This window comes from Budorcas taxicolor, unplaced genomic scaffold, assembly GCF_023091745.1.
Source record: "Budorcas taxicolor isolate Tak-1 unplaced genomic scaffold, Takin1.1 scaffold153, whole genome shotgun sequence".
Taxonomy (NCBI): domain Eukaryota; kingdom Metazoa; phylum Chordata; class Mammalia; order Artiodactyla; family Bovidae; genus Budorcas; species Budorcas taxicolor.
Genome location: NW_026291620.1, coordinates 197,973 through 213,650, shown reverse-complemented (window position 1 = coordinate 213,650; position 15,678 = coordinate 197,973). Strand labels below are relative to the sequence as shown.

The 15,678-nt window shown below is 42.7% G+C and overlaps 1 protein-coding gene across 1 annotated transcript in view; it reads left to right on the top strand.

The window, feature by feature from the left end:
- Positions 1–13,544, top strand: part of LOC128071119 (U3 small nucleolar RNA-associated protein 4 homolog) — a 29,913-nt gene extending 16,369 nt beyond the window's left edge. The window contains exons 7-17 of the mRNA XM_052664087.1: positions 251–422; positions 533–624; positions 2,561–2,657; positions 3,421–3,485; positions 4,731–4,853; positions 5,232–5,388; positions 7,170–7,276; positions 8,582–8,677; positions 10,658–10,843; positions 12,439–12,549; positions 13,326–13,544. Of these exons, the coding sequence (XP_052520047.1) occupies positions 251–422; positions 533–624; positions 2,561–2,657; positions 3,421–3,485; positions 4,731–4,853; positions 5,232–5,388; positions 7,170–7,276; positions 8,582–8,677; positions 10,658–10,843; positions 12,439–12,549; positions 13,326–13,442 (1,323 nt within the window). The 3' untranslated portion in view covers positions 13,443–13,544. The remainder of the gene's footprint in view (positions 1–250; positions 423–532; positions 625–2,560; positions 2,658–3,420; positions 3,486–4,730; positions 4,854–5,231; positions 5,389–7,169; positions 7,277–8,581; positions 8,678–10,657; positions 10,844–12,438; positions 12,550–13,325) is intronic.
- The last annotated feature ends 2,134 nt before the right edge of the window (positions 13,545–15,678 follow it).

Here is a 15,678-nt window from a genome sequence, read left to right as displayed (position 1 = left end):
GGTCTAGTTTGCATTGTATGAAAACATTCAGAAGTTTAAAGTACTTCCTGTTTATTTTGTCAGCAGGGGGCGCCTTGTGACCTATTCATGGAATTGTTAGCTTCTGGAGGAAAAAAGACCCCGGCAACCTCCTGTCCCCAATTCTGGGCATTTTCCCCCATAAGCTTTCCAGGTAGAAGACCTCGGGGAATATTTTAACACTGGGCCTTGTTTTGCTCAAATGTACCTCCCTGATGATTTCTTTTCTCAGCAAGAAGACAGTTTCGTGGTGGGTACAGCCGAGGGGACAGTGTTCCATTTTCAGCTGGTCTCTGTGACTTCCAGCAGCAGCGAGAAGCAGTGGGTGCGGACGAAGCCATTTCAGCATCACACCCACGACGTGCGAGCCGTGGCTCACAGCCCCACCGCACTGATATCTGGAGGTGGGTTTTGCTCTCCGCCTGGCTGCTTCTTAACTCTGCCCATCTCCAATTATGTTCATGTGGAGCTTTTTCTAATTCTGATGCTTTTTCCCCTCTGCTTTTCACTGCAGGCACCGACACCCACTTAGTTATTCGTCCTCTGATGGAGAAAGTGGAGGTAAAGAATTATGATGCTGCTCTCCGAAAAATCACTTTTCCCCACGTGAGTATCATCATCTAACCCCACCGCCTCCTCACCTCCCCGTCCATCTGTCGCACAAGACAGCACCACTCACTCTTGGGCAAATCTGTAGGGCTTCTGTAGTTACCTGCCTTCTTCTTTCTTCCGTCTGTTTCACAGGCAAGCCTCTGGCAAAGATATTTACAGGGGCCAAGAGATTTAGGGCAGCATTCCTAGTTCAGCTTCTGGGGAAATCACTCCTTTTTCCAGTTTGGTGTGGTTTATGGAGATTCTGTTTGTTTTTGAGGCTGGGCTGTTTATTATCCTGGATGGGAGCAGAAAAATCCAGGCTTCCAGTGTTCTTTTCTAGGTAAACTGATCATCTTTCTAGGCTAGAAACTCTTCTGCCCACTATCTGCTTCTACGTTCCATTCAACCAGCAAACCTTACCGAGTCTGTTTCCTCATCTTCTCGAATCTGGCCATTTCTCTTTGTCTACACTGCCATGATCCTAGTTTGGATCCGTGTCTTTTCTCATCTGGATTTTTTAACAATAGCTTGTTAATGATCTCCTTTTATAGTTTGTGTCATTCTAGCTTATTCTCCACATGATTTGTTCAGAAAGCAACTTTATTCATTGCTCCATGCTTAAATGCCTTTGGTTGGCCCTCGTTGCCTTCAGCATAAAGACCTGCTTCCTTAGCATGGCTCATGACACCTGTCTTGATATGGAGAAGAGAGCTTCTTCCCTCCCCTCTACTCTTACACTCTTGGAGCACCTCCACCCCCACCTCTACCCAGTCTGGCAGTTCTGAAGGACTTCTCTTTACTCCCCACAATGCTCTCTTATCTTTGAGATGTTTCCTGAGCCATGTGTTTGCCTAGAACGTCCTGACCTGCTTTCTTTCCTGAGTGATCTTTACCAGTGAACCTGGTCTGGGCTCCTGTCTTTACTGCCTTGAAAGTGAAAATGAAGTTGCTCAGTCATGTCCGACTCTTTGCAACCCCATGGACTGTAGCCTGCCAGGCTTCTCAGTCCATGGGATTTTCCAGGCAAGAGTACTGGAATGGGTTGCCATTTCCTTCTCCAGGGGATGTTCCTGATCCAGGGATCGAACCCAGGACTCCCACATTGTAGGCAGACGCCTTACCCTCTGAGCCACCAGGGAAGTCCGTTACTGCCCTGGGGTTAAACTAAATATCCTTTCTACTTTTATTCATCACATATTGTGCTTGCTGCTGTTGCTGCTAAGTTGCTTCAGTCGTGTCCAATTCTGTGCGACCCCATAGACAGCAGCCCACCAGGCTCCCCCATCCCTGGGATTCTCTGGGCAAGAACACTGGAGTGGGTTGCCATTTCCTTCTCCAATGCGTGAAAGTGAAGTCGCTCAGTCGTGTCTGACCCTCAGCAACCCCATGGACTGCAGCCTTCCAGGCTCCTCCGTCCATGGGATTTTCCAGGCAAGAGTACTGGAGTAGGGTGCCATTGCCTTCTCCTATAGTGTGCTTAGCCGTGTTAAAATTCTGTGCACCTTTAGTGTAATTGCCTGTTTAATTTTACGTCAGTCCTTTAAACTGTAAGCTTGAGAGCAGTAGCTAGGTTTATGTTTGTTCGTTTGGTTGCGCTGGATTCTTGTTGGGGCTCATGGGAGTCCCCTGTTTCAGCACATAGGCTGTAGAGCGCACAGGCTCAGTAGTTGCCCCCTGGCATGGGGGATCTTAGTTCCTTGACCAGGGATCAAACCCACATCCCCTATGTTGAAAAGTGGATTCTTAACTACTGAGCTAACAGGGAAGTCCCAGTAGCTAGGTTTGTATTTACCACTGTGTTTTTAGATCTTATGACTGCCTGGTATATGGTAGTACTTAGGAAATACTTGTCAAGTCAGTGGATTTCAACATTAAAAGTGTTCTGAGGTGTTGTTGCGCTAGATTACCCCAGCTTGTTTCTGTCTTTTTGATTCCTGGATGGGTACAGCGACGGCTTGTTTCCTGTGCAAAAAAGAAGCAGCTTCTCCTCTTCCAGTTTGCTCATCACTTGGAACTCTGGCGACTGGGATCCACAGTTGCAACAGGTAAGCTGGGAGAAGGTCTTTTCACAACAAGAAAACTCGGAGAGAGAAGCCAGAAATTGCAGTTGAAATTCTGCCTGTGGAAAAATGGAAGTCGATTCTTTTGCTGTCTGTTTGACATCCTTACGGTTTCCTATCCACTAGACAGAGCAGGGGAGTTCCTCAGAGTGTGAAAATCATTAGCTGCACACCGAATCACCTCTGGAAAGTTTACAGTCCTGTACAGTGCGCTGCAGGGCATAGGGGAGGCAAGGGGCGTGGAATAGTTTGCCCTGGCTGGACCGGGATCAGAACAGGTTGTTGAACAATGACAGACTGTCATGTTTCAAGCCTTCATGAAAAAGAAGGTCATGCAGATCTTACCAGGGTGACAGCCTCATGGCCTTAGGTATGACACACATGTGTGGGTGCTGTTGTTTTATAGTAGAGGCTTTGGCTTTAGGCTCCACGATGAACAAAAGAAGTTAAAGTTGAGGCCACACAAACTTCACTTCCATCTACCTGCATGCCTGGCTGTGGGAAGCAGCTTCAGAAAAGAAGCGCCATAGCCATATTCAGGGCCCCCACGGAGAAGCTAAGAAAGTGCTCACTGTTCTCCTGTTCATATACATACCCCCAGAAAACTCTAAGCTCATTCTGTCAGACATGTTTCTGATTTCCCAGTGGTAGAGATTCCATTCTACCCAGGAATGACTTTTTAAATGAAAAAAACATTTGTATAGCCTTCCTTTGGGAAGAAAGATATCAGAGATGTTTCTTGTTCCAGGAAAGAATGGGGATACCCTTCCGCTCTCTAAAAATGCAGATCATTTACTTCACCTCAAGACAAAGGTAAGGAAGTTGAACTGGGTGTTTAGACTCTGAAATCCAGAACATATTTCCTGTTCTAAATTTGGGTGGGGGTCCTTAGCTGATATCCTAAACTGTAAAATGTAAAACTATTTGAATGAAGTACCATATCAAGAGGATTGGGTTTCCTGTGATTATAAGTCAGGCATTCAGAATTTATTAGATGAATTAATACAAGAAATTGGTTTTTCTTTTGGTATTATGAAGATAACATGCATATTCTTAAAAAATTCAAATAATATAAAAAGAATATGCAGTGAAAAATGAACCTCCTTCTAACCCCCCACCCCCCAGAGATGATTGCTGCCAACAGTTTCTTATATATTCTTTTAGAAAAAATGTTCACTTGTGTGTATGTGTATATATCCTTTCTTTCAGTACTGATGGGACTGCTATACAAACAGCTTTGCTATCTTCCTTTTAAAACATCTTCAATTGTACACTACTTGTGAATTACAGTCTTCCTATAAAGAACTCAAACAGCAGTGATAGGTCATATTTTTGTCCAGCTCTTTAATTCTAGTCACCCCTCCTGAAATGATTGCTGCTAATTGATTAGCTATATATCCTCCTTGACCTTGTTCTGCATATGAGTGTATGGATGTGTGTGTACATACATACTTACATGTTTTTTCCCTTTTTTGGCCATGCTGGGCAGCATGGGGGATCTTAGTACCCTGAGCAGGGGTTAAACCTGTGCTCCCTGATTTGGGAGCGTGAAGTCTTAACCACTGGATCGCCAGGGAAGTACCCTTACCTACATTTAGACGTTCTTTGAGTTTTTTGAATGATAACAAATGTTACACTAAACTTTTCCTGTGTAGTGCAAATTTTCTTTCACTTAATATTTCTTAGAGGTCTTTAAAGAAGGTTGTCATTAACAAAACAGAAAACCAGTCCCCAAGTCACCAGGCCTCCAAAGCTCCCCTGCATTCAATGCCTGCCTGATCAGGTTTTTAGAGTTAGGTTTAGTAGGCAGCTACCTGTGAAGTACGTGATGGGCTGCGATAAGCTGACATTATTCAGAGACCTCTGTTCTGGAAATCAAAGCCGCACCCTTCCGATGCTCCACCTGTGAAATAATCATAGTGATGCACAGCATATAACTGTAAGGATTACGTGTAGGTATTTGTGGGTTCAGAGTGGCAGTAGCTTGAGGATCCATGTCACAGTGAACCTTGTATGAAGTTTTACTTGACCGTTTGTCCTGCTTCCTCACTCTGCCAGGGTCCTGAGAACATTATCTGCAGCTGTATCTCCCCGTGTGGTGGTTGGATAGCCTGTTCTACAGCTTCTCGTTTTTTTCTCTATCGACTGAATTACGAACATGACAACATAAGCCTGCAGAGGGTGAGTGATAACCCAGGGTCTGGTTGAATAAGAAGAAACCTTGTAAGTGGGTGATTGTTGTGTGAAGTGGATATTTTCTGGATATGAATCCTTATTCAGTGAGAAAACGTAACAAAATGGTCTCTTATTGCCAAATTTAAAATTATGTTTTTGGAGGAGTAAATGCCACAAAATGGCAGTAAAAGGTTAGGCTTTTGAGGAGATGTTGGGGGGAGTGGAGGGGTTACAGTAGGCACGTCGGTGTTCCAGGCCCTTGGCCAGTGGGCCTCCTTGGAGATAGGAAGTACTCATGTGATGTGAGCCTGGCGCTGCTAATTTTTTATGGGCTTTGGGTCTAACTTCTGTCTCCTTCTGACCTTTACCACTGTTTCCCCCAAGGTTTCCAAAATGCCGGTGTTCCTTCGCTCTGCCCTCCAGATTTTGTTTTCTGAGGATTCAACAAAGCTCTTTGTGGCGTCAAGTCAAGGGTCTCTTCGCGTCTTTCGGCTCCTGGAAGGAGGCTTCACGCACCTGCATTCTTTCCAGCCCCAGTCAGGTGAGAAGTTGGGACCTGGCCTCGGGAGAGAGTAGCCAATCTCCGATGTTTCTTTTTTTTCACTTAAATCTCAATTGTCAGGGGTTCGCTAATGCTCCTCTCGGTCCTGCAAAAACTACACACTCACGTATCTGCGATTTAAAGCAGGAGATACCTGGCAAGTGAAAACGCTTGATGAGATCTGAAGTGTTGCTCACACCTACTCTTTTCTCACTGGGTTTTTGATTCCTTATTTAGGGCCAGAGAAGTTTCATCACGCTTCTTGGAGTTTTGTTAGTAGAGCAAGAAGGAACTTAAAATCATTTGTGATCCTGATAACCTCCATTGTTATCTGTATATTTCTAGGAGGTGCTTGTATGTAGGTATTTTGTGGACACATTAATTTGGGGTTTGTTATTTTTTTTATAAAGATGAACTTGTGCATACAGTTTCACTACCTGTCCTAATGTTTTTGGCTACGTTTCTGTATGTTTTAAGAACATGAGTGTGCATGAATGTGTGACTATGGGTAGATAACTTTTAGTGAGTTGACCATTAAGAACTTAGTACTCAATACTTCCCATGGGTCTTTTTTTTTCTCCCTTGACCAGGATTATAATGACTTCACCGTTATGTAGACTCCATCTGTCTGGATAATGAACTTTTAAGATTTTTTTTTTAATGTGGACCATTTTCAAAGTCTCCATTAAATTTGCCACATTGTTGTCTCTGTTTTTATGCTTTGGTTTTTCTGGCCACCAAGCATATGGGATCCTAGTTCCCTGACCAGGGATCAGACCCACGCCCCCTGAATTGAAGGTGAAATCTCAACCACTGAACCCCCAGGGAAGTCCCAGGAAAATCAGCTTTTTAAAATCAACTTAAAGTCTCACTGCTCATAAGCTGTTCCAGAAACAAATTGGAAAAGAAACATACAAATTGGGAATCAGATGAAGTAGACTGACAGTCTTTATTGAGTACCTATATGTGGTTTTATTATGAAACTTAGATTCTTTACCTTGCCTTTAGCGCTCATTTAAAATTGTGGTCTGCATTATGTACGTGGCTTTATTTTGTCCTCCTCTCTCATCTTACTTCCTCTGATGGTCAGGCTGGTTTCTTTACAGGCCTCAAACCTGTGTTTTCCTGTCCTTGTCACTTAGCTCACAGTGTTCTCCACCTTTTTCTACCCACCTCACTCATCCTTTAGCATCTAGTGTATGTCTAGTTGTAAAGCTTTTTCATTGTTTGGGGATGTTTTATAGGCAGCAGTTACTTTGGCATATCACATCACTGTCTGATTTTTATCCCACAAGAATCTTCATGTTGCCACATTGGTTTAAAATTCTTTTAATGACAGATGGCTCATCCGTGCCCATGCTCCCTTAGTGCTAAATGTATAGCAGGGACTTTGTAAATTAAAGATCTGCCTCAGATCTATTGAATTTGCTGCTTGTAACTTTGATTAAAAACATTTGATAGGAAAGGACTTTAGAACAACTGAGGTATAGATTTTGGTGATAGCTCTTACCCTTGATTCTCCACTTCATAGTTGAGAGCTCATCTCCTTCCCAGGCAAGTGCTGCTTTCCGGTTTCTCTCTCTCTGGCTCCTCTTTACTTGGAGAATGGCTACTTAAATTATAGTAGGCGGATTAGCACCTAGAACTTATTTGTAAAACTGTCGAGAAATTGTCCTGTCAGTAACCGGAAACTGAGGTGGCTTTTGCCGTCAGACTCAGGGCAGGGGTGGCTGGCTGTGGACACCGAATTCAGAGACTGAGCTGCTCTTCTGTCCTCGCAGGGACCGTGCAGTCCATGTGTTTGCTGGCAGTCAGTCCAGACGGAAACTGGCTCGCTGCCTCAGGCACCAGTGCCGGTGTGCACGTGTACAATGTGAAACAGCTAAAGGTGAGCATGAGGTTTGGTTGCAGCAAACAGGAGGAAGTTAGCCCTGCAGTTATAAGACTCCGGGAAGACTGAGAGGACCTGGAAAATTTCTGGCCTTTTTTTTTTTTTTTAAACAAAAAAATTTTTCCTGTTTTACTTGTTTGAAACCCCAAAGCTATAATCTTAAATTAAAAATCAGTCAATAGGAACAGTGAAGCCACTTGTCCTCAGAAATTTGAAATTAAGGATTTATGAGTAATGAAATCTACATCTAGGTTTTGTCTGTATTTTGAGGAGGAAAATTATGATCTACAGAGGAATAGATGGGGATAGAAACAATTTCCTTGAATAGCTTGCCTTGTATTCTCAAGATATTTTCAAATTAAACAGAACTAGGAATAGCAGGAAAACATTTTTCACTAATTAGCAATGATATTGTCATCCCCAGATTGAATTACTCATGTTCCCTTACAGGTTGTCATCTTCATCTGAAAGTCAGATGAAGAGGGGTGGGGATGGGGAGGAGAGGGTGAGATGTATGGAGAGAGCAACATGGAAACTTACATTACCATATGTAAAATAGGTAGCCAACGGGAATTTGCTATATGATTCAGGGAACTCAGACAGGGCTCTGTATCAACCTAGAGGGGTGAGATAGCGGGGGAGACGGGAAGGAGGCTTAAGAGGGAAGGGCCGTGTGTATACCTATGGCTGATTCATGTTGATGTTTGACAGAAAACAACAAAACTTTGTAAAGCAGTTATCCTTCAGTTAAAAAAAGAAAATACAAAAGAAAAAAAAGAATTACCGTAAACTTAATAACTTTGTTGCATTGTGGCAAGAGCATGTACTGCTCTTTGAGCTTTGCCTGGCATTTAAAAGTGTTCTGTGTACCAGTGCACATGCCTTGTGATGGACATATATGTCCCTGCCTAGGCATTAATTTCTTTTTTTTAAATTAATTTTTATTGGCATATGGTTGCTGTACAGGCATTAATTTCTTTTAAGTTCAGTGTAGAGCTGTAGATCCCCTGTTCAATGATGTGTTTATGAGCAGTTCATACCTGTGTAGAGACAGCAGGGGAGGCTTTACTTCCAGGTCTTCTGTGAACACTTGTCATTTTTCTTGGCAGTTAAACTTGCACTTTTTAAAAAAATAAAGTTTATTGTTTGGGGAAATACCTGACATTTACAGGAACTGCCGTAGAATAGAACGTTTTGAGTTCCAAGGAACACTATTTTAAAACTACTGACCTAGACCATCCGGTCGTTCCTGGGGGATGGAATCCCGTTTTAGAGTTTCCTGTGTCTTTGATTTGTCCCCAGCTTCACTGCACAGTGCCTGCTTACAACTTCCCTGTGACTGCTCTGGCCATCGCACCCAATACCAACAACCTCGTCATTGCTCATTCTGACCAGCAGGTAAGAGATCCCAGTGCTTTCCAATTCCCTCCAAATGGATGGGAACTAAAAAGCTGAGATAATGACAATTTTGGAGGAGCTTTTCTTTGCAAATACTGAGTGATATAAAAGTAGTTTCCTCTTGTATGTAGTAAAGCTTTCACATAAAATAGTTTCTTTTAAAATCACATAAAAAACATAAAATACTTAGGAATAAGCATCACCAAGGAAATGAAAGACTTCTATGCTGAGAACTATAAAACATTAATAGAGGAAATCAAAGATGATTCAGAGAAATAGAAAGATATCCCCTGCTCTTGGATGGGAAGAATTAATATTGTTAAAATGACCATACTACTGAAAGTAGTCGGTAGATTTAATGTAATTCTTATCAAATTACTTGTGACATTTTTCACAGGACCAGAACAAATAATCCTAAAGTTTATATGACCCAGAATTACCAAAGCAGTCCTGAGGAAAAAGAACAAAAGCAGGAGGCATAACCTTTCGAGACTTCAGACATTACTACAAAGCTATAGTAATCAAAACAGCTTGGTAGTGACACAAAAACAGACATAGGGATCAATGGAACAGACAAGAGAGAGCCCAGAAATAAACCCACCCACCAATGGGTTAGTTTATCTTCAACAAAGGAGACAAGAATATACAATGGACAAAATTAGTGCTTTATCTACCACTTTTTTCCATACCAAGTTTTAATGAGAATATAATTATAAGAGCTGTAGAATATCTGAGCTACAGAACACATTATGCATGAATTTATCAATACTTATAAATTTCTGGTCAAATAGGCTTGATAATACCTGCCTCACTGAGCTAGTATACAAAAGATTAAATGTGATCCAAGAAGCACTGTTTTAAAATACCAAATTATTATAAATTCTATTGTTTATAAATATTAGATACAGATATACATATGACTTTATAAATTATCATAAAATTCAGAAACATTTTAAAAAGCTGAACCATCTCAATGCAGGGCTCGAAGAAGCACGCTTGAGTAGACCACTAGGCAGATGCTGGCTACTTTGATTAGCAGTTTTTACACAAACGTATCTATTACATGAAGAAAGTGGGATCTCTCATTTTAACTTCTTCTCTTGTTAAAACTAGCAGGAAATTTTTTGTACCTGCTTAATTAGAGATTAATAGCGTTACTCACACACTGCAATGAGGATACCAGGAGACATCACTTCATATAGTATGACCCCCTTGGAGAGCATTTGGAGAAACCTAAAAAAAAATTTTAATCCGCATCATCTTTGATTCAGAAGTTCCAGCTCTAGAAGTTCTCGCCGCAGATGTATGCTTTTAGTTGTACAAAAAAGACACTGATACAGAGAGGATCATTACAGCCTCATGTGTAGTAGCCGAAGGCTGGAAATACCTCAGTGCTCATTAAACAGATAGAAAAATCCTGCTACATCCAGGAAGTGAATAGATTATTATTATGTGTTCTTCAAAGGGAGCATAAGTGACGTGTGTGGACGTTGGTATGAGTCAGTCTCCATGATACAACGCTCAGTGAAAAATGCAACCTGCAGAACAGTGTGTACTCTGTGCATAAAATATCTCTGAAAAGATACAAATGAGGAACAGGCTACTTTTGTCTTGGGGAAAAGAGATATTAAGATTGCAAGGGTGATTTTTCACTATATAAACCTTTCTGTGCTGTTTGAATTGTTTATTTTTCTGTAATTTACCTTAAATTGTTTTAATTTTAAAAAACAGCAGTCGAGACTTCTTGGTGGTCCAGCGGTTAAAACTCTGTGCTTCTACTACAGGGGTCGTGGGTTTGATCCCCAAGTGGGGAACTAAGATCCCACATGCTGTGTGGTGCAACCAAAAAAAAAAATAGTGAAAATGTGTATTCTGACTATGATAGAGGCAGGGTTTATATAGCTGTTTTTCCAGTCAGGGATGACCTTCTGGTTTTCTGGGTACCAGCGTGTATTTCCTCTGTGTTATATCCTTTCTCAGGTATTTGAGTACAGCATCCCAGACAAACAGTACACAGAATGGAGCCGGACTGTCCAGAAGCAGGGGTTTCATCATCTTTGGCTCCAAAGGGACACTCCCATCACACACATCAGTTTTCATCCCAAGAGACCAATGCACATCCTCCTCCACGACACCTACATGTTCTGCCTCATCGACAAGTCATTGGTGAGTCCTTCACCACTGCCTCCTCTACTCTCACTGGCTTCTGCTTTCCGTAACAATCTTTTGTTCTGAAAGCAAAGGAGGACCATTAGTTAAAGGAAGGAGAATCAGAGTAAAGGTTGCTGGTACCTTCTTTGGAGGGAAGGAGCTTTTAGTTTTGCAGATTTCCTCATTTTTCTTCCCAGTCTCTGGAGGTTCTGAGGGAAGGGGCAGGCCCTGGTGTGCTGGTTTTTGCTGATTTGACTATTTCCCTGCTTTGCCTCTGAGCACATAAAATTAAGTAGGAAAAAGATGAGGTCCATATTCAGAAAGTAGCCATAATCAGGCACTCAGTCACTTCCACTTTTGCACCCTGGGGTGACTGACACGATTTCATTGAAGGATATACATACAGGCTGGGGTTTTGACTGCTTGTGCCCCCCTGGGTTGAATTTACTGGCACACCATCTGCCAGTTTGAGGAGCTGTTGTTAGCGTCTTGAGAAAAGGCCAGTTAGGAAAATTCCATCTTTCGTGGCTGTGATTTAGGTGGGATGTGAACACTTTTTTTTTCCGTTCCAGATTCCAGCCTCTGCCAGCTGCTCTTGTGATTGACCCTAAATTTCATGTCTATTTCTGGGCAGGCACTGTCTTCCCAGCAGCGGTGTTGCTGTGGCCATGCCGTAATGCAGTTTGGGCTGAGAGCACAGCCAGCACACGGTGCATTGGTGCCTTGTGAAGGTGGGGTAGGAGGAGCACGGGGAGAGCAGCAGATGGCTCTAAAGGAGGTGTGCGTGGCGATGTCACTGGAGCTCATCTCTTGGGCCCTGCGTGCTCCGGGCGTGGGAAGCAGAGCCGGCTGACAAGTGCCTTGTGCGAGATGACGATACAGGAAGGGCCCCTCCCACTCGGTTGCCTCTTTATAACTCAACCCAGATCAGCCCAAGTTGTTTTGTTCCCCCAGTATTGGTGATAAGTCCATCGCCTCCTCATGAAGGGCAGAGCTATTTCCCAAGGAAGTCAGAAATGAAATAATCACTTGCTTGGCTAGAGGTCATCATCTCTCGCAGTGTTAGTGACATCAATGGGGTGGTTTGTGTCACTTGGCTAGCCCATGATCTATTTGGGGGAGAGTCTAGAAAGCAGAGCCTGCACAGGCTGAGCTCCTATGCACACGAGTTTGTTTCTGTCTCACAGAGTGTTACTGACGAGACTGGCCAGGAGCCCCGGGCCAGCACTTTGATCTTGCTGGCAGACGGTACCAAGCTCTCTTTGCCACGTATTCCCCCCGCTATACCGTAGAGCTGGGGGTGTGGCTCTAGCTTTCTCCCTGAAGTAAGAAAAGTCAGGGAGGGAGACTTCCCTGGTGATCCAGTGGTTAAGACTGCACTCCCAACACAGGGAATGTGAGTTCAGTCCCTGGTCAGGGAGCTACGGTCCCACATGCCGTGCGGCACAGTCAAAAATAAATTTAAAAAAAGAAGAATCAGAGAGGTAATAAGTGTATAATATGGTGTTTAGAAGATGGAGTTTTCCTGAAAAATCACTAGAGTCCTTTAGTCTGTAGAGGCCCAATTTAAACAATAATAATTATTAAACAACATATTTTTGTCTTTCTAGCCTCTTCCAAATGACAGAACCTTACTGTACAACCCACTGCCTCCCACAAACGAATCCGATGTCACCAGGAGGCGCACAGCTCATGCCTTTAAAATTTCTAAGAAATATAAGGTAATATATCTTCTATCATATTCTAAGTGGTTGGTTCCCTGTGATATTATCAAAATATAGTAAGTCCCACAAGAGGAAGACAAGAGTGTCTTCATTGTACATGCAGGGAACCTGGTTTGGGGAAATAAGCTGCCTTTCTGAGGCTGTTTGTCCCTTAGGTTTGTAGTTGATTGTTCTTGCCTCAGTATATTAGAGCCAGGCACCATACTTTACAAAAATGAAATACGTAGGTTGTGAGAAATGATGGTGGAGCTCAGCTGGGTCTCTCTTTGGGTTAAAGCTGGGCTTTTAAATTTGACTTCCAGTGGAGAATAGTTCTTCCACAGGATAAGTTTCAAGCAAATAGAAGTCATTGAATTTATGATCCCCTTTCTGGGCTAGGCTTTCCACTCTGATAGAACACGTATTCATTGAATCCTGGAACATTTTCTTGGGGGTCTGCAGAATTTTTTTAGAGGAGGAGGTGTTTTAAATTTAAGTAATTTGTAACTTGCCATTTATCAAGTTTAGGCTCCAGAGCCCTCTGTTACTATGAATTCATAAGAAATTAGAGGCTCACAGACCTTTACAGAGAAAAATGAAGAATCCTACTAAAATCTTAAATGATTGGATTCAGTTATAAAAGCTCCCAACCTTTGGAGTTCTAGGGCAGGAAGCCTCCTCAGAAATTTACTTCCCTCCAGCTCGCATGAGGCTAGCCTTTTGGCCCTCGATAGTCAGTTGAGAACTAGCCCTGGAATCTAACTCCTGGTGAGAACCTTCCCATCTTTCTCCAGCCTCTGCTGTTTGTGGATCTCCTGGATGAAAAGACCCTGGTGGCGGTAGAACGGCCTCTGGATGACATCATTGCTCAGCTCCCACCACCCATCAAAAAGAAGAAATTTGGAACCTAAAAAGGGCACTGTCTGTGTCCTTCCTTGAACTGTCTACCCTGTTTTCACAAATCATGATAATAAAACAAAGTTATTCTTTAGGACTAGTTATTATGAATGTTACTCTCTAAAATAGTGGACAGTAATTTCCCTTCATCGACTGAAAGTGAACAGAAACTGCCAGGTATTTGTCATTTAGATAATGTTCCAGTTAACCGCAAATTCATCCAACTTTTTTTAGTATCCTGTTCTTCAGACCTTACTCTCAGAGGTGGGGGAAGACGATAGTTGCCATCTATTCCCTAACACGTGCTTGAGGCTTCCAAAGGCTGACAACTTTCATTGTCTACCAACCTGTAGCCCGTCAGAGGTGTGGGGACTTGGCCCAAGTTGCCTTCGAGGTTAGGGAAACTATGGTTGCTTATTCAAGCCGGCCTCACTACCAAAAGCCATAATCAGGGTTATGTTTCAAAAGTGAATTTTAACTGTAATGCTCCATCTGAAAAATAGATGCCCTTAGCCATTGGTAGTGAACTATTCAATTTTATTTGAAAGGAAAGAATCAGGTTTGGGGATATGTCTCAGTAACACATCTTTTTATGTTCTAAGCCCATTCCAAGATTAGGGAAAACACTGGGCATTTTCTTACAAAGCGGGAGTGGAGGTGGGGACCCAAAAGCCTGATGTATAATATTTCACCCTTTCTGTTTTCTTCTGCTTGCGTTGACATTGTTATTCTTATAGGTGTCATTGGTTGACGAGTTTTAATGTGATCTTTTAAATTAGAACATAAAGAACTAAAGTTGACCTGAACGAAGCAGATAGCTTTCTCATCTAGGTGGATATATTCCGTTGCATGCCTGTGGAAAGCCAGTATGTGTGGTTTTGTTTGTTTGGGATAGGTGAAAGGCTGTGGTACAGACAGAGGAATATGAGGGCTCTGATGACGTCATGAGTAAAGTACTGATGAGAAACATTTTTACTGAGATGAACCCCACCCTCCAGCTTCAGTTCAGTCACTCAGTCATGTCCAACTTTTTGCGACCCCATGGACTGCAGCACACCAGTCCTCCCTGTCCATCACCAACTCCTGGAGCTTACTCAAACTCATGTCCATTGAGTCAGTGATGCCATCCAACCATCTCATCCTCTGTTGTCCCCTTCTCCTCCTGCCCTCAATCTTTCCCAGCATCAGGGTCTTTTCCAGTGAGTCAGTTCTTTGCATCAGGTGGCCAAAGTATTGGAGTTTCAGCTTCAACATCAGTCCTTCCAATGAATATTCAGGACTGATTTCCTTTAGGATGGATGGGTGGGATCTCCTTGCAGTCCAAGGGGCTCTCAAGATTCTTCTCCAACACCACAGTTCAAAAGCATCAATTCTTTGGCACTCAGCTTTCTTTATAGTCCAGCTCTCACATCCATACATGACTACTGGGAAAACCATAGCTTTGACTACACAGACCTTTGTTAAAGTAATATCTCTGCTTTTTTAATATGCTCTCTAGGTTGGTCATAGCTTTTCTTCCAAGGAGCAAGCATCTTTTAATTTCATGGCTTCAGTCACCATCTGCAGTGATTTTGGAGCCCAAAAAATAAAGTCTGTCATTGTTTACCCATCTATTTGCCATGAAATGATGGGACTGGATGCCATGAGCTTAGTTTTCTGAATGTCCAGTTTTAAGCCAACTGTTTCATTCTCCTCTTTCACTTTCATCAAGAGGCTCTTTAGTTCTTCTTCGCTTTCTGCCATAAGGGTGGTGTCATCTGCATATCTGAGATGTGAAAGATTGATATTTCTCCTGGCAGTCTTTATTCCAGCTTGTGCTTCATCCAGCCCAGCGTTTCTCATGATGTACTCTGCATAGAAGTTAAATAAGCAGGGTGACAGTATACAGCCTTGACGTACTCCTTTCTCAATTTGGAACCAGTCTGTTGTTCCATGTCCAGTTCTAATTGTTGCTTCCTGACCTGCATACAGATTTCTCAAGAGGCAGGTCAGGTGGTCTGGTATTCCCATCTCTTTCAGAATTTTCCACAGTTTGCAGTGATCCACACAGTCAAAGGCTTTGGCATAGTCAATAAAGCAGAAATAGAAGTTTTCTGGAACTCTCTTGCTTTTTTGATAATCCAGTGGATGTTGTCAATTTGATCTCTGGTTCCTCTGCCTTTTCTAAACCCAGCTTGAACATCTGGAAGTTCATGGTTCACATACTGTTGAAGTCTGCCTTGGAGAATTTTGAGCATTACTTTACCAGCA